This window comes from Amphiura filiformis, unplaced genomic scaffold (genome assembly GCF_039555335.1).
Source record: "Amphiura filiformis unplaced genomic scaffold, Afil_fr2py scaffold_40, whole genome shotgun sequence".
In the NCBI taxonomy this organism is placed as follows: Eukaryota; Metazoa; Echinodermata; class Ophiuroidea; order Amphilepidida; family Amphiuridae; genus Amphiura; species Amphiura filiformis.
Genome location: NW_027305504.1, coordinates 650,168 through 674,708, shown reverse-complemented (window position 1 = coordinate 674,708; position 24,541 = coordinate 650,168). Strand labels below are relative to the sequence as shown.

At 36.2% G+C, this 24,541-nt stretch overlaps 1 protein-coding gene across 1 annotated transcript in view; it reads left to right on the top strand.

Moving 5' to 3' along the window:
• LOC140144112 (uncharacterized) overlaps positions 1-24,541 on the top strand; it is a 223,134-nt gene that overhangs the window by 190,065 nt on the left and 8,528 nt on the right. The window contains exon 10 of the mRNA XM_072165948.1: positions 19,819-20,004. Within this exon, the coding sequence (XP_072022049.1) occupies positions 19,819-20,004 (186 nt within the window). The remainder of the gene's footprint in view (positions 1-19,818; positions 20,005-24,541) is intronic.

Genomic DNA, 24,541 nt, shown 5'->3' with positions numbered 1-24,541 from the left:
TATTGATAATTTAAATGGCATTTATTATTTTCAATATTATCATATATGGAACCAGAGTTTTCAGTAGATCCCTGTTCTACAGAATATTGGGCAACTTTTTGGCAATTTGACTCTAAATTTAATAGCATATCAATACAATTGCTATAACTTGCTGTCATTGATATAGTTTAAACGGCAGCTATTGTCAATATCAGCCCCTATCTCAAATTCACCTGATAGCATTTCACTGAAAGACATGACAGCACAGATATGGCACATGTGTACATTCATGCCATCCTGAATACAAAGCTTGCAAGCTAAATTAATTATTTCCTTTTCCAAATATTGCCGATACTCTATGCACACATTGCGGTAAGAAAGAGAACATAACAGAATAGTAAAGAAAAACTGTTTTAGGTCTCAGGTGTGATAGGCTCAGAGAGAAACTTGCTTTCACTTGGATATCAAACTCACTGCAAGGACACAGTTCCTTAACTCTCTACACTCAAGTGTTGACTGCAGACAACTAATTTCAATTATTTTTTCAAATTCAAAAATTTCAGAATTGTAAATTTTCATGACCATATTTGGAAGCAGTATGAAAAATGCATTAAAATGAGTACAAACAAGCATAGTATTGGTTCAGCGGTTCTTACGATAGCTCGTGATATTTTGAGAAAACACCTCAAAACTGGGGAGTTTTTTATCCTTATATGGCTAGCACGTGCAGAGTATTAACCCCAATATGTTTGTACATTCATAGAATGACCTTTGAATATGTTGGGTACAGAAACTCATAATACACAACTTGAGGTCAAATTTGAGCTGTGGTTTTTAAATAGGGGTTACAGAACTGCGATAGGAGATGATGCCATTTATGTCTTATAGTGCTTTGTGCATGCTGCACACACATATTGACAGACTGTGTGTTGATATAGAGACACGATATTGGAACATTGATTGCTCTGTAGTTGCTTCGGTTAGGCTTTTTAGGGGGATGATCTTTTATCGGGAAACTTTTTAGGGTTTTTTTAGAGGAAAGTTGGTTATGAGGGGAGGCGCATGATTGAACAGAGTTATAGTGTGCTGTACAAGGAGTTTTAAGCTTAATTTTAGAATATTTTATGCACCCTTCAAGATATGTTCCATCATGGTAAATTTCATGCAAATATCAAAGGCACAGCTATCCCGGTATATCTTGTACTATGTTATTAAGTGCGTAAGAGTATGTGCTTATCGATCCTGAACGGCCTCATAGTCATACTAGTAGGGTTCCAAGTAAAGTGTCAGATATGTGCTGTAAATACCATGAGACCTTTAAAATATAGATCCTAAAGCCGACTCGGACATAAGTCCTTGGTACATGGCAATGGTTCCAAGTCACAAAAAAAAAATCTAAATTCAGCGATGCTGAGGTCTTCATCAGTGCTTAGGCCCCAGAACTATAAAGTAACTCATACTAGGTCAATGACCACATGTTTTAAACATACCTAGAAATTGGAACAGTCCATTATGAGAAATAGGGGATAGCATGGTTGTTCACAACTTTTTTCGGTTAATGCAATGTACCTTCAAACAAATGTTTAAAATCATGTCCTTTCTTGTAACTTGAGTATAATAAATTTGTTATTGGAAATGTCACATCTCCGCTTCACCTGATAATTAATATTACTGTTAGACCTCAACTGTGAACTATAATCCAACATATGCTTAATTGATAGAGCAATAGAAAGGTAATTAAAACCATAGCATTTAGATTATTCATTAGCTGAAGAGGAAATATCAAATTCAAATAAAATAGATTTGGAAGGTGATATAATTAGTGAGCAATTTGTAAGTGCAGGTTTCTCTTGAAAGAGGAATCAATTAAATTATAGGTAGGAAAAGAACAAGTCTGTAAGACATCAAATATGGTTTGAATTTCGCTTGTCAAAATTAGTAAATTATGAAATTTAACAAGCCATTACTTTTGCAATTTATATCATGTGTCCCTGACTTCAGGCAATACAATCTTTCTTAGGCCTTATTTGTTTTGAATTAGATGAAACCAAGTATTGATTCAATGCCAAAATTTCACACAATTTTTTAAAATTTATTTGGAAATTGGCCCGGTTTTGTGACAAAATTTTCCAAAACATACACAAAATTGACAAAAATGGTCAAATTTATGTTAAATTTGGCATCAAAACTGTACCTCAGATATTGTAATGGGTCCCATTTTGTGAAAATTCATTTAAATATTCAAGACAGAATTGATTTTCTGGTGCTCCTAATGTAAAGTAGGGATTTACACCAACCAACCAACTTATGGTTCCCACTTATAGACTCTAGGAAGCATGTACCTACTCATACCAAACACCAGTAAAGGACTGCATTCTTGATATTGTATTATAGGTCTTAAAATCCTGCAGTAGCCTAAACCAAATGTTACTTTGAGAAAGCGTTAAAGTGAACATCCAGTAGTCTTAACCTTTAAGCAAGCTGCCATATGTACTTCACACATTGCAATGCTTGATAGGTAATAAGTGTTATTATAACTCAACCCTGATGGGGACAATTGTATCTCAGTCATCATGTTTCATAGCGTCCATTTGAGCATAGCTGTCAATTTTGTGAAAGGTTGTTTGGTTGTAACTTAGTTTGTGCATAGAATAAAGGTTGTAGGCCATTTGTTTGAATCAATAGCCTACAGATGTCAAAAAGAGGCTAACAGCACACTTAAGATTATATGCCTACCGTTGGACTTCCATGGTGCAATAGACATGTAGCTTATACAGTAAAGATGATCATATCCGACATACACATTAGGATAGGCCAATTTTGCTCAATGCACAAAAAATGTAACATCAAAACTTGAGGCTTCTTGCCATACACAATATGTATATGGTGATAAGAAATCTATCGAATTTGCCAGTATTTGAAACCAGAACCTTTGGGTTGCCAGTCTATTGCTCTACTGGCTGAACTATGGATTCAGATTGGAAAGGGCTGACAGGTGATACGTAATCTGTAGGCATTCAGTTCAATCGAGATTGCAGAAATGCAAAAAGTAAAAACATGATAAGCACATTAGAAGAGCTAGGTTTTTAGATTTTCTTGAAGAGGCCTATACCCATAGAGTTACAACAGTGAATGTCCAGAGCAAGAGAGTTCCATAACTTGGGTGCAAATGAAGTAAAAGATCTCGCCATAGGTATATAGAAGTAGTCTTAGGTGAAGGAAGTAGATATATATCTGAAAATCTGAGTGTCCGGGTCAGAGAGTAAGGGATAAGAAGGATAGTTATGTAAGATGTTAACCCTAGTCTTGACCTTTACCCACATCCTTACACTAATCCCAAACCAAGGTAGTGACAGTTTATAAGACCTTTTGAAAGTCTAGCATTTTTAGAGGCTAGTCGACATCAGCGATGACGAAGAAGGGCTTCTCTGAAAATCCTTATGAAACAATGGTGATTTTTCTCCAATTAAAAGTCTTGCCAAATCTGACATTGCAATCTTTTAAGACTCATTTGATGATAAAAATCATTATTCATCATTGTATTCAGTGACTCAAAGTAAACCCAAACAATGACCAGAGCCTTACACACATACAAATTGTCATGATCATAAAATGAAATTGCCGGTAACATAGCCAAAGTGAAATGAACCTTAACTGACAAGCTGTTTTCCTTTGCACATTAAGGAAACATTCGGTAATTAAAGGTATGGCAAGTACCTTTTTCCTGTCATGCTTCTGGCCATACCTCCAGTGTTGCCAAACCTGCAATTTAGCAGCCTAATTGGGCAACTTTGAAAAAATTCCTCTACAACTTTTGATGATTTCCTGTCCTGTTTGAGACACACATTTGAGCGGGTTTTGAACATTAGCCCCTGTGATTTTTACAATTTCTTTCCCATAGAAAGCAATGGTTAAGAGAAATTTTGGATGACTTTTCGATGATTGACCTGCAATTTGGGCTGAATAAATTTGCGGCAACACTGGCTCAGTGTGTTAGTTCCTAACAGGGGTCAGTCACATGCTGCTGTAGTTATCTTTTTCAGACTACCTGGGATCTTATATAAGAAAGGGGGCACAATTCTATCAAAATATAATTGGCTCAGATACTAAAACTGTGTGCCCTATCGTGAAAAATGGTTCATTTTGATTTTGCACTTTCAAACATACAAACCGTGTCAAAAGTTATGTCTTATAATTGAAGACAGAATTAAAAAGACTAGTTTGCTTCTGCCGTCTTGTATCGATCAAACCCGGCAATGGTTTGTTTACAAGTGTTGTGATGATAAGTTGCTGAAGGTGGCGGTAAAACAAGACGCCCTATGGTTAATTTTGCACTTTCAAACATGCTAACTGTGTCAAAAGTTAGATCTTATAATTGAAGACAGAATTAAAAAGACTAGTTTGCTTCTGATGTCACCTGTCAATCAAACTCGGAAAGTGTCGTGATAGTTTAAATGGCAAAAGTAAAACAGGATGCCTTATGGTTAAGTTTGCACCTTCAAATATACAAACCGTCTCAAAAGTTAGGTCTTCATAATCATAGTAGGAAACATTCTTTCCTGAAGGCACCATGCCAACAATGCCTAGAAAAGTTGCTTTTTGCCTTGTTAAAGTACATAATTTTTCACAATTTTCTGCGATTCCTTTCCTCTGATCGGCACCAGATGAATCAACCTTCCTTTTACATGCTATTAACCAATCAAGGGTCGTAGGGAGTTTGATTGATGGTGACGTCAGACGCAATCTACTCTTTCAATTATAGTAATAAGGGTTGCCATCATTCGATTAGAGGTTAATAACTGCGCATCGGTTTTTTGGAGGGCATTGTGAAAAATCTAAACATTTTGCCTTTGGAACCGAGGAATATCCCGAGGGCGCAGCCCCGAGGATATTCGAGGTCCAAAGCAAAATGTTTAGATTTTCACAATGCTTACTATCTATAACCGATGCAAAGTTATTAACCTCATCCTCATTTCGTCACTTTGATCTTTTAACTTTACAAAATAACACAAAATTTTCCTCAAAAGTTTGTAAAATAAACAATTTTACATCTTCCCTTTCCCAAAATCGATCAGGCTAAAACAAAACGACCAATAACAAAAGTGCGTATCAGAATCTGTGCAAATATGGTAGCGCGCAATCCAAATCTGGCAGCCAGCTCGCGCGCGCAATTCGTTGGACGCTACAACACGGGCGCACGCAGAAGTCAATTGTATGCGACATTGGAACAATTACGCATTTTGCGGTCAATTGTGAGATATTAATGACCTCGATTTGCGTTAGCGTTTTCACAAAATAATGAAATATGATTGGATCGCACGCATCGCGTTTATTAATGAGGTTATGAATACTGAATAAAAAAGACTAGAATGTGTTTGACAATCAACTCTCAGTCCCCACAGCCCGTGATTGGTTTGAGATTCGTTCATCTGGTGCTTTTATTGGTGAAGAGGATGCAGAAAATGGCAGAAAAATAACAGTACTTTTACAGGCAAAAAGCAAAGCAACTTTTCTTGGCTTTGTTGACATGGTGCCTTCAGGAAAGATTGTTTCAAATTGCCGCTGAAATTTCATTTATCATGACAAATCGTAAACAAATTGTTTCTGAGTTTGATTGCCATGTGACGTTAGACCCCGCGTCAGACAGAGGCATACTGGTATTTTTGATTCCATCTCCGATAATATATAAAACACACAACAAAATAAACATGCCAGTTATTCAAGGGTGCCGTGTTGTTTTTGCTTAAAGATTATGAAGAAAATCGTTTTGAGTTGAATTTTGCAGCAGGGTCAGGTTTTGTTTTTACTCAGTTATATATTCTATCAAAACATTGATAAGGTCGTCATATGTTTTTGGTGTCAAGATTAAATCACTCTATATCCTTTTAAATTAAAACAATTTACTTAATAAAATGTAAAGGATCTTGAAATTGTACAACAAGTGTCACCATATTGCTGTCGGCAAAGTATTAAATTGACTGGACAATCTAAACACTATCCATCGGCTATTTACAGCCGGCGACCCTGCAGGAAAGCTGCGTTGTCATCTGTAATACGGCAGGCAGGCATGCATGCATACGCACTTTATAAACTTTCTTTTTTAAATTTCCTAAGTAGAGGAACTTTGTAATTATCTGCAAGCCAGCGTGTGATGTCAAGGCTTGACCATTCCATTTTAGAAGAAGAGGGGTGACTAAGACGGCTCAGTTTGAATGTAACTGTCAGTAGGAGGGGTGAGGTCATGTTATGTCTATATGCATCAGAAGGTTTTATGGAATCTTTACAGCTTTTATGTGGCAGAGGTATAGATACCAGAAACTGGAGCGATTGTTTATAAACGAGGTTGCATACGGATTGATGAGTTTATAAATAAGTATACTATTATACACTTGTTGTAATGCTTGAAGTTTCCTACTTGAGTTAGTCATAATCTACCGTTTGTATTGGTACATCAGTCCGACAATCATTGAATGTAGGGGACTTTTTATGATACCAAGAAATCCATCGGTGCTAGAAGATGTTGGCTAGTAGAAAACGATGCTCCAGCATTCCCAGTGCTTGGACTATGGGACAGTACAATGGATACAGTTTCGGAGACGATTTTGATATGAATGATAATGGTCATCATCATCAGCAGCAGCAGACACTTGTGGAGTTATCATGTCGGAATGCACTGCTGGATATACGGGTGTCGGTCACACTTCAGAGGTCAAACTCGAAGGTAAATCATCACTCCTTCGTTAAGTTATTAACAAATTGTTGTTAATTAATTTGAGATGCTATAAGATGATAAATTGACTCACTAACAGGTGTTGAAGTACAAGAGTAGGATCTTGGGTTGTCTCTTTGCTGTCCAAGCTCAAGTTTTGACAGGATCATAAGGAATACCCATTTTTTTGGTTTAAGATGATGGCATCGTGAGTGTAAGACAATTCAAGGTTGTCCTACCAGGTGCAACTAAAGATAAGGCATTTGAAATCTTGAAGATATATGCTGTAAGAAAGCAGTACTGTTGTTTTAAGCAAGTTTTGGGATAATTGTTTTTAAAGCCCTTTTTACATAACCTCTTGTGGTCAACATTCATTACAATAGTTGCCAATAATTTTTTGCTTGTCTCTAAAAAAATACTAAGCTAAAGGTCTAAAAATTAAAAAGCATGCGAAAAATCCATCTTTTTGAGTTTAGAAATCAAGTTTCCATACAATTTTTGTTAATGAACTTGAGTTTTCAAACAGTGAGCCACAGAAAACTGTGACCCTGCATTCTTTTTTAAAGGACTGATATTAGCATGGGTAATGTTGAACAATGTAACTGAAGTAATTATATCCCTTAGCTTTATCATTGTAAGGACTGTTGTATTGAGAAAGTTGAGTTGGTTATTATTGTGTCTTTGTGTAGAACTGAGAAATCATCTCACTGGAGCAGCATTTGGGAAAGTACACCCTCCATTCTTTTAAACCGTTTGCTGGAATATTTTTAAATAGGAGTAGCTTTTTTCCAGCCCATACAGGTATTTCAGTTTCCTCTTAATTCTCTTCAACTACCTGCTGATTGGCTACAAGAAGACTAATATGATTTATTGAGCCAATCAGCAACCTGGTAAGAAAGGTGGAAGGACAGAAGAGAATTGAGCTTAATATTTAGAAGCTGTATTTTAATTGGTCACTGAGATAAATTTAGTGTGAATTAACCAATCAGAAATGATGTAAGAAAGCTTGAAACTTTCTGTTGTGGACTACTATAATTATGATGGTTGATCGACCGATCAAATTGTTAGTATCCCTCAGAAATGAAAATAAACTTGCTAAATATTCATGACATTTTTCCTGCATCACAGTAATAATAATAACTGTTGATGAAAACTATATAATAAATTATTACTCATCATCACACCACTCAGTGAGTTTCAGTTTCACAAAATAATTGCTATTTGTTCATAGTTCTGATATTTATGCTGATTACATAAAACCAAACTCTAATGCAATCATACAGAAATATATGATAGAAGTAAATGTTAGCCACCAACCTTAACTTATGCAAGCTGGTTTGGCTGTTCCAGTTGAAATCCATACACCCCTATGGAAGACATGACCTTAATCTTCTGCAAAGTGAGTGTGAATATCAAATGGTATCACATGAATGGGCGACTCCATTTGAAATCTACACCCCCTGTATGGTAGATTAAGATATATTTCTTCCATAGGGGGTGTATGGATTTCAACTGGAATATCGCAATGCAATCTGATTTTAGCATCATCTGTAGTATTCTAGTTGTTCCTGCTGTAAGGATAACAGCTGCAAGTAATTTCCTTGTCCACAGGAACTTTGTGCCCTAATTTAACCTTATAAGATCACGAGTAAACAATGAACAGTGTAGGAAACTAAAAGCGGATTGTCTTGGCTTTCTGTCTCATGTTGCATGGCTTATGGTACTGCAGGAAGACATCTTAAAATTAATCTGTAAGTTTATTGCTGACTTGCCTAGGATAGGTGAAGGGCTCAAGCCTAGAGGCCCCATAGGTCACTTCCATTTTGTTGCTACTTTGAACTAAAAAAAGAAATGGCAATGATTTATAGTATGCTACGCACAGGCACAACGCCTAGACATTGATCCACAAGCCTCAGCACTCTGTGCAGGTTGACCACTATGGTCCCATATCATTCCATAAACGAGTTAACAACAACTCAGGGACTCTGCAGCTTAGAGTGCACACCCGGCACCCTAGACATTTCCACAATTGACCTATGCAGCCAGGATCATCTCCCTGAGTTTCATACAAGTTACAATTAGACAATCAGCAGTAAGTTCCTTGTCCATGGGAATTTCAAGCTAACTCAATTTTTACACAAGAGTATGTACTAAACCACCCCAGGGTTTGCACCCACAACCTCTCGCACCATAGTTGAACACCTTATCGATTGAGCTAACTTGACTGCTTGAAAGGATAAGAGGCTCTCGTAATCCACATTTCAGTATGACCAATATTTGTGAGACTGTGTTGAACTTATTTTCGGACCAGAGTGTAAAGATGCAGACAATCAAAGCCCCTTCTATTGACAAAGCAAAAGGTACAGATGTTGGTATGAGCATGAAATTTCTCACACATTATTTGAAATCATGAGGAAGTTTCTTGCGCATAATATGAAATCATGAGGAAGTTTGTTGCATGTAATTTGAAATTGTCAACAATGGCTAAAGAAAGACTCTTGCACATGATGTGTAATAATGATCAACATTGACTGAAGTCTTACATGAAATCTTATGAAATACCTTTAGACTTTGTTCATTCATAGCATCCTGTGCTTGTATATCTTACAGCAAGTAACATATGTATGAACCAAACCAAGGACATGAATGACATGTGTTGGGTGAGATCCTGGGTAGGGGTTTCAACTGACAGTTATGGTTGAAGTCATGTATACAGGGTGTATCGAAAATCTACGTCATTGTAAAGCACCTTCCGTAACTTTTGTTTAGCCCTAACTCTGTAAAATCGTACAACATCTTATAAAACGAAACCAATGGGCAGGCATGCGTCCCAATGCGATTACACGATGAGCCTAATGTACGCATTGCTAAATAATGGGTAATGTAAATAAAAAACATTGACATCACTACTAAACTTAAGGTGATCCAAAATATAGTGTGATACTAGGGTTCAGGCTGCTAGAAGGCTAAAATTAGGGTTATGATTAACTTGCAGTTGAATTTGAAGGTTACATTACATTTCAGAAAAGATGTATGATGACAGTGTGACTGTAACTTTGAACTTGTTGTTCATTTCAGGCCAGATAGGTGTCATGTTTGAATCACGGGGGAATAACTTGGATTTTTGCCTTATTAATTGAAAATTTCCTGGCATGGACAAGAATATCGCAGACTAAGATTGATTTATTGAAATGGTGAAGGTTAAAATGAAACCTGTGAAAACTGTTTTAACCCCATGAGCACTACCTGCCGATCTAACATTGTTTCTGATTGGCCAATTACATGATATTTTCACTTTAATCACCAATCAGAATGGAGCTTTGCAAATAATTCACCCCATTTTTTTTTGTGTGGTGAAATTATTCTAACAATGTTGCTGATTGGGCTAATTGATAATGAAAACTTCTTTTTGGCCAAGCGGTTTCTGATTGGCCAATTACATGATATTTTCACTTTAATCACCAATCAGAATGGAGCTTTGCAAATAATTCACCCCATTTTTTTTGTGTGGTGAAATTATTCTAACAATGTTGCTGATTGGGCTAATTGATAATGAAAACTTCTTTTTGGCCAATCGGCAGGTAGTTCTCATGGGGTTAGACAAGTCCATTGGGATTCTGTTTATTGAATTGTATTGTTTTAATAGAGTAATGGGCTATTCCAGTTGAAATCCATACACCCCATGTGGAAGACATGACCGAAATCTCCCACACAGGGGATGTAGATTTCAAATGTAGATTCACCCATTCAGGTAATCCCATTTGAAATTCACACTCCCTGTGTGTAAAATTAATAAGGTCATGTCTTCCATAGGGAGTGTATGGATTTCAACTTGAATAGTCCAATTTATAGGGATGGAATGAAAAAGTACGAAGTATGTTTTCATTGTAGCTTTTTGGATTCTAAATATAACCATGGCACCAATGACTGATGATTACTGATTTATTTTTGGATAGATAGGTTACGCTATCTTCATAATTGCTTTTAACTTTGATGAAAGTATTGAAATGGAAGCATATCTAAAACAATTAATGCAACTTTCCAGAGCAATAGCGATAATTGCATTTGACTTCTACGAATATGACAGGATGTACCTTGTGCTATATGTGTCTATTTAATGGGCCATTCCTGTTGAAATCCATACCCCCTATTGAAGACATGATCTTAATCTTCCACTAACAGAGTGTCAATGTCAAATGGTGTTGCCTGAATGGATGACTTCATTTGCAATCTACACCTTTTGTGTGGGATATTAGACCAAAAAAAAATAATGGTTTGTCTCAAAGCTCACGAGTGGTTTGAAATCAAATGCGAAATGCGATTTTTAAAAATATATATTCCCGACTTTTTTCATGGTATTTGGAGAAAAAATCTGAATTTTGCTGAATTTCGTCTGGAAAAACTATAAAAAAAATTCCGCATTTGTTTTGTTGCAAATCTCACGATTTTACAAATGCGCGTGCGAGCTTTGAGACAAACCTTTTTTTATGGCCTTAAGGTCATGTGTTCCATTGAGGTGTAAGCGTTTCAACTGGAATAATCCCCTGTACACTAGGCCCCATTTATATGACAATGTCATGGCTATAAATATGATAAGAAATTTTAAAAATAAATTATTTTAAATATAAACAAATGAAAGTATGTAGGAGTACAACATTAGATTATTAATAGATAACAAAAATATGATTAGAAATAAAAATATATTTTTAAATAAAATATAAACAAACAAGTGAAAGCCTGTAGGAGTATGACATTAGATTATTAATAGACAAAGTGGCCATAAATAAGATCAGAAATAAAAATATTTTTTTAATATCAAACATAAACAAATGAAAGCCTGTAGGAGTACGACATTAGATTATACAAGGTGGCCATAAATATGATTAGAAAATATGATTAGAAATCAAAATATTTGTTTAATACCAAACATAAACAAATGAAGTGTGTAGGAGTACACATTAGATTATAAATAGACAAAGTGTTCTTTGTTTCTCACTGATAATCAATCCTTCATTAGTGGGTACAATTAAGCCCTATATCCTGTCAATAAAGGCGTATTCCGCTACCCACATTCATAAGCTTAACCTGTCTGCAGGTATAGCCTCAATCCTAATGACAGAGTTCTGTAACCTTCATTCAACTGCATTGGCTTAAAATTTGACCTCATTTTTATAAAGAATGATATTTTGTACCCAACCATTCAAAGGTCATTTTGTATGTGTATAAGCGTATTAGGGTTTAAAGAACTGTGTACTTAGGGATTGGAGTATATCAGATTCTAGCGCTTGTTAGTCCAGGCATGCATCGGCTAAAAAAAACAGGACAGGGATTGAGATCTCACTTTGCTCACCAAGAAATCCAAACAAAAATTGACTTGCAAGTGTTAACATAGATTTTCCACCATGCGTGTAATTAAATGTCTTCATCGTTAGTAGGACACTGTGTAACTGTGAGGTGTGAAGTGTTAAATGTTTGGTCCACCCATGAGCCTATGTGTCATCAGGGTACATGACATACTCACTAGAGTCAGTTATTAGCTAGGCCAAATAGTGTCAGCCAAACGATTCTATCTTCAAGTGACGGTGTCTTTGATTGTCTGTCAGCAGACCCCAGATATTTATTTCTTGGCATCAACACTTGAGGAATCGGTGCAATTGTTCATAGCAGGAGATTTTGATTCATCAGTGTGTGATGTCGTGCTGTGTTGAGCGGGTGTCATCTTATGCAGAGAGTGGATGTGATATTGGGCCTGGATATAGCATAATATTAATATAGCGTTCTGGATAACTGGATGTTTAAATTTTCTTAAAAGGAGCTTCAGATTATGTTTTGAGGAGGTGCTAGAATTGAGAAATTTCTGTGGAAATTTGTGTCTTTTAATTTTAACTGAACTCAGACTTCGGAATATATATCTTGGAAATTACTGCTTGTATGCATCGTCTGATTTTGTGGATAAATGTTCTGTCAGAATTTTACAATGAACAGAAGTGGGGCATGAAGCGCAAGTATTGGTCAAGGTGAAAGCCGCTAGTCACTTGATGCTTAATCTGGTGCTTGAAAATCATTTGTTGTAACTTCAGCGAGTGATTATCATTTAATAAATTTACAATGGAAGATCCGTGCATGGAAATTAATAATGATGAAGACTATGTGGTGTTCCAGAGACTCTCGCAGAATTCTGTGGTGGAGATAGTGTGGATGAAAGAAATTGGCGATGTGGTGTTTATTGTCGATGATATGCTCAATGTTCCAGGTCTCGCAAAAGCTATTGAGGTCAGTTACTGTAGGTCATGTATCTGTGTTATTCTGGAGGGTTTGTCTTCTTAATGTAAATGTTCAGAGAAGAGATACCCTTCCCAGAATCCTTTGCAACATGTAACACTACCTCTATGTAATCAAATGACACTTTTTCTTTGCACAGGCTCCATGTAAACATGCATTTTTGATGTTGAGAATAGACTGGATAATTAGGGGGTTGTTACACTCGGGTTTCACAGAAGAACTGCAGTCCCTTGCTCAGATTGACGCGAGCACCCTGTTAATGAGCAACATACGCGGAACTTTGCGCCAACCAATGTTTTGACACGTAATCTGTCAATCAGATTACCGCATATCATTGTCAGACTATTGCATCATCCAATCAGAACCCCACTTCTGTGTTAACGCTGTGCACGCTCACAAAATGAAAACAAGTGCCGTTCTTCTTTGATAGAAACTAGTCAATAAAGTACCATAATTTGCAAGATTAGGATGTGGTCATTGAGGTACTTTTAGTTAACTAAGGACCCATCTTGAATTGCACAGAAAACTGAAACTGGCAAAAATGTATTGTGGGAAGAGTAAAATATCTTCTCAGGTAAATGTTCAAGAGCCAAAGTTACTTGCAGAGAAAGTGCATTCAGAAACTTCGAGAGAAAGAAGGTTTTGTTATAAAACCAGTGCAAGAATTATAATCTTTTCCTGTGAACTTTTGACGAGAGCGTGTTTTAAGCATACATCGCATATTTCATACCGCGAAAGGTAGGCATGTTGCCCGTGGGGGCTCTGATAAGTGCGGGGTGCAATAGCGAACTTATAAATAGCGTGTGTTTATTAATCTATGGCATATTTACTGCAGTGAAACTCACTTGTTGTCTCTGATTGGCTGCTGAGGCGATCTGCTATTGCCGAATAGAAATATATGAATGAACTTTGCGCTGTATGTGTTGTTAGATCAGACTATATGCGCTCATCATAGGTTTACAGCAAAATATTATAATGATAATCATATTTTAACAGAAGTCAGTTGGCATTCTCGTACATTAAGAAGAACTATACTATGTTTCAACTCGTCATTAATAGTGATGTAGTAGGTGCATATATCGATGGTCATGGTATTGAACCATGCATGCTAAACTAATCCTGCGAAGTGTAAATGCATGCGAACCAAAACATTTTGTGATGCAATCGCATATAAGCACTGACGTCACTACCAAATTTGAGGTGAAACAAATTTTAGGAAGAATTGAACATCAATTTTATATAAGTTATCATAATTAGAGCCTAATTTGTTCACAAGTGGTATGTGTGTACAGAATAAATTCAAGAGAAGTTCATATTGGTTTGAATAAATAAACCTCAGGGATGAGATTTTTCAGCTGATCAGCTGAATTCATCCTTTTTGACTATATTTACACCTTTTTTTAAATTTTCAGCCCAATTTTGGATATTTTTTGCCAATTTCATACCATTTTTTAGCTTTTTTTGTTCTACTTCAGCTTTTTTCAAGCAAAGCCACTCTCATGCCTGAAACCTATTAAATTACATGAAACCGTATTTATATAACAGTGATACGTGTCATTTGGCAGCATTTGAAATGACACATTGTAGGCTTTGCTGTGGCAACCAATACCCTAGAATTGTAGACCGTAATACGGAACAACCAGTTGTTGATTTCAGTATGACTTACAAGGTTAAATAAATTAGGTTAGAAAGTTCAATCCTTGTTTAATAGATCTTTATTGCACTGTCAAGTACCAGAATGCCTAGTCTTAGATAAGTCCTGTTTACAAGTTACTCACAGCTTCTAATCTCGTGATTTTTAAGGTGAATGTTGCACATATGAGGAAGTTGAATCCTGTTTTGGTTTGAAGAATCATAACTTGTTTTGTGTAAGTACTTTCACATAGTCACAGACATGTGAAATGATGTCGCGTGACTGATAGGTGGACACAATGTTGTTATTTTCTTAGCACAGTAACATTGTGACCTGGTTTTAATTGAGATCACAAACATAGGCAATGACCCATAGGTAAACTCTTGTTTCTTTTTTGAGATTATTGCAACTTGGAATTGAAATAATACTTGCTTCATGTAAGACATGATGTAAGAAATTATAATAGTAAAGCACTTAATTGTCCACTGCACTAACACTACCACTACCACTAAATCTTGCATAGAGATTTTTCGAAGTATGCAAAATTAAAAATGAATGGAGCAAATGGGCCTTATTTTAAACAGTTTTGGCAAGTAGGATGGCAGTAGGATGGCTTGGTACAACATGCATAGGTTAAACTGGCTGTCCTGTAGATAAAGAGGCTAAAAATAGGCAACAAGTCCTGCTCTGTTTATTAAAAATAGGTAACAGGTATATTTAAAATGGAAAGCGTCAAAATTATGCAAGGAATGTTAACTTTCATTCTTATATTCAAAACAATACTTAGAAAAGTAGAAAACAATTGCATTTTAACAGCAATCAGTACCGCCATCACAAGATGCTGTCCCATGCAATCAATCATGAAAGGGGTTTTTTTCTTTCAAATTTACTCAGCCATGAACAAGCAAAGTCACCTTTTTGTCACGTTCCATGATAATAAAACGACTTCTTTTGCAGTTCAAGCTCATAGGATTTTCCAGGATGCTATTTAAAGGGCATTACACTGTCACACTTTCCTATTAGGCTTGTGGTCATGTGAACAGAGCCTACACGTATAAATAAAAAAAGGGAATGCCTGACATGCTGCATATATAGTTTCAGTTTTCACCCACCTTAAAAAAACAAAGGGGTTTTGTAATCACTGGTAGTAACAGTTAATTTTTATTTTGTCACGGAACAAAGAGGACTATAGTTGGATATATTCTGTGCAAACTTAAGTCAAGTGTTGGATACTGATACAATTATATTGGAACAAGTTGATCAAAAGTGCTGTATAATATATTGTGATAATTAAACCAAGTTGATTGGTGGACGATACCTGATTCAGTACAATTCTTCAGTAACAATGTCATTGTCAGATTGTGTGCTGTGCTTTCTGGCTGGTCCTGTGGCTGCCTTGCATACAACATTGAAGGTATTGGAATGTATGTTAACTTGTATTTAGTGTATCTAGTGTGTTTGGTAATCACTATTCAACAAGATTTGCTGTACTTTGTCAAATTAAATCTGGATATATCAATTAAGAGGCCTTTGTGATGTAAGGACAGCTGCAGAAATAAACAAACAATGAGTGATCATCCAAACTCAAATTGGTGATTTTGTGAAAGGTGTACGTAGCATTTTGCATTATACATCTCTCTGGATAATCCAAATGATAAGTGCCAGTCTAGTTCTCATATTATTATTTTTTAAATTAAAAATTGAAAATCCAGGTATATCCTTGGTGTATGATATTCATCAGTTAGTCTAGTGTAAAGACTCCATTGAGGAATCAATCAGCTTATGAAATAGAGCTGTATAATCCATCAGTAGATTTCTGTGCTGAGCTAAATATGTGTTCTTTTACACAAATGATATTAATTTTTATCAGCATTAAAAATACCCATACACCAAATGACCAATATCAAGTTCTAAACTATGACATTCAACTAAAGACCATACATCCTAACATACCCATTTCATTCCCCATATCGGGTGTGTTTTTCCTCTTCCTCAGCTAGGCCAGTGCTAATAATTGGATTAATAATACAATTATCATAGAGAGACCATATTGGTATCCTGTAGTCTAATTTTACCAATCAAATCTGTAGATTTAGGGAAAGGAAAAGGATTAGGATAAGTGGACGATTGCTTCCTATATCAGTTATTAGACCATGATAATGACAGGAAAATGCTACTTATCAACCGTGAACATGAGATCAGCAATAGTCAAAATATGTACATACATGGACCTAGAACATGCTCATCTGTCAGTACACAGTACCCCAACCCCAATACATTTGTACACTCATTGAATGACCTGTGAATGTGTTGGGTACTTAAACTCATACTCCACAACTTGAGGTCAAATTTTTCAGCTTTGCTTTTAAATTTGTTTTATTGAACTGTGTCATTGGAAGTTGGATTAATTTAGGCTTATGATAGCCAACTTAGAAGGCCTGACATTTGGTAAGTTGATATGTCAGACAGGCTTTGATTTTGGATTTCATGTCAGGAACATAGGCTTATTTAACATGGTTATACATATACAGGTAAGCTTATGTAATTAAGATATCATGAAATATGGTTGTGGGGCAGGTATTAAGGTGTTAGATTGTGGTATGATTTTGGATTAAAAGAAAAGAAAACACCCGACTTTAGTCATACATAACAAGTTGATTATACTGTGTCTCACCTCAAGTTGAGAGTATGCCATGTTGAATTTTGTAGTGCAGACTCAAATCAGTGTGTTTATGCAGTTGCGTGGATAGCGTATGGACAAATCACTCTTCTATGCGTGTATATACACCCTGCATGATTAGGTTAGTGTACAATTTTAATTTGCCTCTACGAAATCCAACATGGCTTTACTCTCAACTTGAGACTAGAGATTTTGTTTGGTTTTATATAAAGGTGTGACCAATTTTATTCTTATGAAACTTGGTGCAAGTGATCAGCATTATATACCCACAATTTGGAAGGTCATGAAGGGTCATCTGAGGCCAACTTAGCAAAGATCAATTGTAATGGAGATACGAAAAAAACCTTTTTACATTGTTCAAGGTAATCACAAAAGCAGGTGACACTTGTGGTTTGAGAACTGCCTAGTATATGCAGTTTGGGTTTTGCGGTAGACATTTGAGTACCTTGGTTGTAATCTTATAGGGGTGTATTCCAAATTGTGTTGTTTTCTCAGAGGTGTTGACTATATCCTGCTTGGATTTGTATGTTTTTATTTAAATATGATGTGATATTTCTTCAGGAATTGAAGTTAAGGCCAGAGTAATGGAAGACACATTCGTCCACGACCGAATTTGAGATTTTTTGATATTTATCAACACTAAGATGTATTCTTTCACTCGAAAGTGATAAAATACAACTTGCCAATATTTATTCGTATTTTTGCTTGATTGATTTCACTCTTTTCAACTCTAAAAAGTCACATGGCTCAAGACAGCTTAGTAAATTGGCGGAAATAATGAGTCAGAAATGCGAGAATGCGAAATATTGTGATTCTGCAGCATGATTCGCGTCAGCGTGACGCCAAGCATAACTCTGGCGCCAGATATCCAACGCAGTCAAGGCGCATTCGGTATGTTGTTAACGCCAGCAAATGTGATGTAAACAAAACAAAAATTTGTAGTGAAAAAGCCACTTAGATTTTTTAATTATTTTGGATTTTGGCGCACTAAACCCAGACATTATAGATTCATTGGTGCAAAAAGATGCATATTTAGACCATGCACCAGATACAGCTTTTACAAGCGTGAAAGTCTTACCGTTTTAATATATACGAACGTTTTGTGCATTATTTTGACATTTTTTTACTAAAACGTTGATTTCTCAGAGTTCATTTTTGACAATATTGCACGATTTTTGTGACAAGATAACTCGAAAAATATGCAAGCAAAAGGTAAACTTTTTGCACTATAGCTTAGAGCACATCAAAGTCTGGGGAAGGTTTTCTCATTTTTTCAAAATATTTGTTTTGAACAAAAATATACACCATTATGTGCAATTTTAGCTTAATAGAGTGACAAAATTGCTTTTTTCACATGTTTTTGCAATATTTCGAAAAATAAGACTTAATTTCAAAAAAAATAAAAAACCTTCCCTAAGTTCATGTCTCTTCTCCATGAAAAACTAACTAAAATTGTTTTACTCCAAACGGATTTTTTTTTAAGTTGTCACAAAAAAAATTGGGGTAAAAAAGTGTATTTTTGTGATTTTCTCCAAAACTCAATATTTTTGAACAAATCTGACGTCACCATGGGATTCCTTGACTCATTTCCTTTCCAAAAATGTATAGTTTTATATACTTTGGACATACAATTAAAAAATAATGATGCTCGAAAAGGTCCATGTTCTCTCCCATTACTCTGCCCTTAAAGGAATGTATCATCATGATTGTTAACATCATGTTCATCAATTTCATATTTGCCTGTTCATTTAGCCAATCACAATTTATATCATGTTGTTAATAGGGGATTGAAACGACCATTCTGTATCAGAAATGTATTAAGATTGTGGTATAATGGTGGTTTTGTGTACATTATGCTGTGCATACAGTATTTATTTTCAAATGCTGTTTGTATTTTGTCAAGTTGTCTTTATTTAGCATTTATAAATTGAATACCCATCAATTCAAAATATGTAAAAACACATACAAAGCACATAAACAAATACACACAAAATTATTCACATTCAATATTACATGCTGTAAAGTCAAGCTGAATTTATACTTGATTGCTTAGTGATGAGTGACTTGATTTTTGACCAATCAGTTTCATAACCAGCAAAAAGCCTGCTCCCTCATTGGTCAAAAATCAATTGCTTGTTGCTCAGTGACCAAATTTAAATTCAGCTGAATGGGCTGTACAAGTTGAAATGCAAACTCCCTATGTATGCATCGTTTTGATTTTGTGGAGAGACATGACTTTAATCTCCTACACAGGGAGTGTAAATCTCAAATGGGGATACCTGATTGGGTGACTCCATTTGAAATCTACACCCCCTCTGTGGGAGATTAAGGTCATGTCTTCCATAGCAGCTATACATGTGGATTTCAACTGGAATAGCCTGATTTCAATTCAGCTTTGCATAGTGTAAGTGTTGCATAGTCTCATATGAAAATGAATGTAATACATTCCTGTAATTATAGCAAAAATTAGAATGAAGGAAGATTACCATAACAAATTGTCATTAACTAAATATATTTTCTCTCTTTTCTTGTTAGGCCAAGCATGGAACAGTACCAGGTGCAATGCGGCCCAGCCCATCACTGGTGGCCATGGGCAAGTCCAAGAAACCGTCATCATCGGAGAGTGATCTAGAGAATTATGCAGCTGAAAATATCAACAGACATAAGAAAGGGCTGTTCAGAAAGAAGGTGCCGTTAGCGAACATGCTATCATGGACAAGGGTAAGAATTGCAATGCATTCTGAGTACTATGTTTGTTTCACCTTGAGTTTGGTGCGTATTTCAGTGGTAGCAGTATCAAATCCTGCAAAGACTTTACACATACGTGCAAGGGTGTTTTGTCAGCATGTTTGCCTAAAAGCACTGACATCCCTACCAAACTCAAGGTGAAGCCTTGATGCCAACACCAAACTCGAAGTTAAACACTTAAGTTCAAGTCCCTACCAAACAAATTGTAGGTTGGCATTTGTGTATTATTAGGACATGTCTGAGACCACCCCCACATCAAAAGGGCACATACTCCAGTGTAACATTAGTTCTACCACCATCAGATCACTAGGCCTGGCCTGATGATGTGTCATGGATATGACATGATACTAGCCAGCAAAAAACAGTCAGTCCATTTGAATAGATTTATAATTTAGTCCAACTATACATGTTATTTCTTTTGTTACTGGGATAAACCATTGTTTTAGGACCGCTCTTCCATTCTGTTTGTCTGTAATTCTTAACATACACAGTGCACATTTGGAATAACGGACATATGGAGTAGCAAGCTGTAACCCAGAGATGGTATATTAATAAATTGAGAGCAGATTCCATGAATAGGACTTTCGAGAACTTTCGGACTTTCGTTATGGCTGTGCATCTCTTTTAAAGATACCTCACTCCACCCAGGAGTGATGGGAAGCTGGTGTTGGAATTTTGAGGTGACCTGTGCAAATGTTGCAATAATGCAGTAATTGCAATATGCCAGTGGTTGTATTGGGCCAATGAAAGTCAGTGTCCTGTATACAAGCAACATTGAGCAGACCTAATTTAAGTAAATTGAAGTCTCAATATCAATGATATCACTTTTTTCAACATTTTATATATACGCACAGCAAAAGTGCCGCCATAAGTATGTTACCACCACATGATTTGGCTAAAAAAAAAGAAAATTGGATCAACACCATGAGCTAATTATAGAAGGGGTAAGGTCAGCCAAATTTAGCTTAGCTTGAAGATGGGATGGCAGGGTTGCCAAAAGATTTCAGCCCGAATCGCGGGTCAAATAATCGAAAAGTCGCCTAATTTTTCTCTTTACCATTGGTTTCTATTGGGCATGAAACTATCGGAAGTTGCGGGAGCCAATGTTGAAAAGTCACCCAAATTTTTCTTAACCATTGGTTTCTATGGGATAGGAAATTGTCAAAAATTCCAAAAAAAAAAAAAAAAATCGCCCAATTGGGCTACCAAATCACGGGTTTAGCAACCCTGTGGGACGGGATGATCCACCTCATTGTCACACTACTTACCCACATTTCCTGTCCATTTTATAGTCTGTTCTCTATCAGATGGAGCATGACCTATGATAACGATACGTACTGTATATATGTTGAGAGTGACATTGCCAAAGTGCAATGACACTGAAATTTTAGTATTTGCAACTTGTGATAGTTTATTTCCCAGAAACTGGATCTTAGTATTGAATTATTAGTATTAAATTTAGGTCAGGTTTTATTTGAAGTGAACAGACTACAGAGTCTATTGTTGTTCCCAGACAGACTGGTTGGGATAGTTGTTGGGGACAGTTTAATGAGACAAATTAAGCTGGCTGATTTGAAGTCTTTCTTTCTGGCAAAGCTAAAAAATGATTTTTGGCACTTGTCTATGCCAGTAAAAGTCACTAATTATGCTAAGCTTTGATCAAGTCTGTGATAATGGCAAATTATCACTGCCAATATGAAAAATAGATTGTTTGCTGACAGACTTAATATGCTGGCTGGGGTATTTGGATGTGCAGTTCAATGTGCACACATCATGCACTGACGTCCCTGCCTTGCAGAAGCCAAATGGACTACAGGCTAAAGGGTACTAATATTATACTTCTTTTTTCACTGACATGGGTAAAATACACAGTACATTCTACTGGACTGTTCAATGTAGAATGGTTTATTCCATTAGAAATCCATACACCCCTATGGAAGATACGATCTTAATCATCCACGCAGGGAGTGTGAATTCAGGTAACCATTCAGGTAACCCTATCTGCACTCCTAGTGTGTGTGATTAAGGTCATGTCTTCTATAGGGATGTATGGATTTCTAATGGAATAGTCTAATGGAGAATGTAAGATAAGCATTCATGCATTTTACACACACCAAGAACAAATTTTATACAACCCTTAAAACATAGCTTTGCACAAGAAAGAGTTGTGACCAAAACAACATATTTGACCTGAGAGTGGACAAAGTCGTTAATGAATATCTTGTGATGCGGTGTTGTGGCAAGACATCTCTGTCAGCATATCAGTGCTAGTTTCCTATCTCATGTGATGAGAGGTGGCACAGATGATCCAGGGTAACTCAGTGATGTTATGTCATCCAAAAATATTCTCAAATCTGTCTGTCTTGTTTCCTTCTGAAGGGCTCAATCTAAGAGTGATGGATTTAGTATTACTAGTATAAGCATGTGTGTGTATGGGGACTGGAGTGGGTTTAAACTTGAAAGCACACTGGACTTTCGAAGGAACTTTATCATTGTCTGCAGACCAGGCCACCATTACTGATTATCCTAAGAAAGTATCTGATTGAAAAGCATGAACAAAAACAACAAGTATCTTTCACACTTTTATGAAAGTATTTTTCGTAGGACTATGCCAATTTATAACATCTCAATACAGTTTGTAGTCTCTCTGTAGTCTATATATCTACCTCGAGCCACCGGCACTAGCTTTGAAGTTCAGCATGTGCTGCATTGGCTTAGTGTGGTTTCTTGTGTGTACATATGCGGCACGTTGATCGTGTGCATGAAAGTATGTACACGCACCAAGTAACGCTAAGCTAACGCAGAACACGCTGAACTTCAAAGCTAGACTGGCTGCAGAAGCTGGCTACAGAACCAATAAATATATAAATTTAATGAAAGACTGATTGAAGTGTAAGAACATAACATTTGCATTCTTTTGTATTAGTTTGAGTATGTTTTCTCATTTAAACACATAAACATGTTACAAATCAGATGCTAACACTGACTCTGTACTAGGATGTCCTTTATGCTGATGTCCGTGTTTTCTTATTTAAACACATAAACATGTTACAAATCAGATGCTAACACTGACTCTGTACTAGGATATTCTTAAAGTCGATGTCCCTGTAAACACATTCAGGAAAGACAGCCTTTTCCTGCTTTTGAAGCCAGCCCCTCTCTGTACGCAAGTTTTTACGGCCAGTGATAAATACAAGTGAAGTTATCATATATGTCCACCATTGCAACAGAAAGAGTCCCTGGGGAAAGTCCCTGTAATGATCAATGATAATAAGGAAGTACCATCTTGACATACTCTATTTATTACTGTTGGCCTAATTTGGTTACCCTAGGGCAACAAAAATGAAAACAAACTTGCTGATTAATGTAAAGAAATGCAGTCAAATTTGTTTAATCTTTTTGGATTGACTGTCAATGCTGCTTGTAGTAGATACTTAGAATTAATGAACTATCAATTAACCAATCAGAATGATTGGTAACATTGTCTCGGTAATACATAGCATATATGAAAAGATCACAGACTACTACAGACCATGTATCAACAGTCAAAGTTCCCATGCATTGTATGCTGTGAATTTGTGCATATTCATGAGGGCCGATTGTTCTATTGTGCCATGTCTAACCATTACGCCAATGTTGTGTGCCTACGCGTATACGTGATAGAGCATTGCATGCCTTAAAAATACGCATTAAGTGCCCTCACTATCGAATGATGCTGAGACTTTGACTGGTTGTACATGGAAAAGAGTAAATTCATCACAATTAACAAAAGTCAAGTAATTGATATTTCATAAATAATAAGGATCGGCCAAGCATCTACGGTCAAACGATTTTAGTTCAATTGCCTAAACCAAAAGTGGTGTGTGCATTTTTGTGTGTGTTCACATATTTGTCTATCTCTGTACATCAAGGTTTATATATCTTTTGTGGTTTGACAATTACAGGAACCATTCAAACTGAAAGTACTTTTTATTAGTGTTAAATGGAATTGTGCAATAAAGCAAAGAATGTCAGGATGTTACTTCCAAATTAAAATAGATCACAAAAAGGACTTTACCCAGGATCTCTTACAGTGGTGGACATAATGTAATAATTTCAATTATTGGGTTTTTAGCATCAGACAAGTTTAGAACTGTCAAGCTCTTGTCAGGAGTAGCTCTGACTTCTTCAGGACAAAGTACATAAGAATGAGACATGTAGGCCGCCCTTGCTTACTGCCGTTCACTGAAGACTGCCCCTGGTCAACAGAGAACAAGCAGATCTCGTCTATGTGCTAAATTTCAAGATTTGGTGGCTCTGAAAAGAGCCGTTCACTGAAGACTGCCCCTTGTATTTATCATTGGCCATCTAAACTTACATACAGAGAGGGGCTGGTTTAAGTAGCAGGAAAGGGTTGTCATTTTCAAACTTCTGATTGTTTTAACTATGTGAAGATTCTAGTTAAGATATTTATGAAAATTATCTTAATGTTTTATGGACACATTTAATAGAAACAATCTATATGACATCT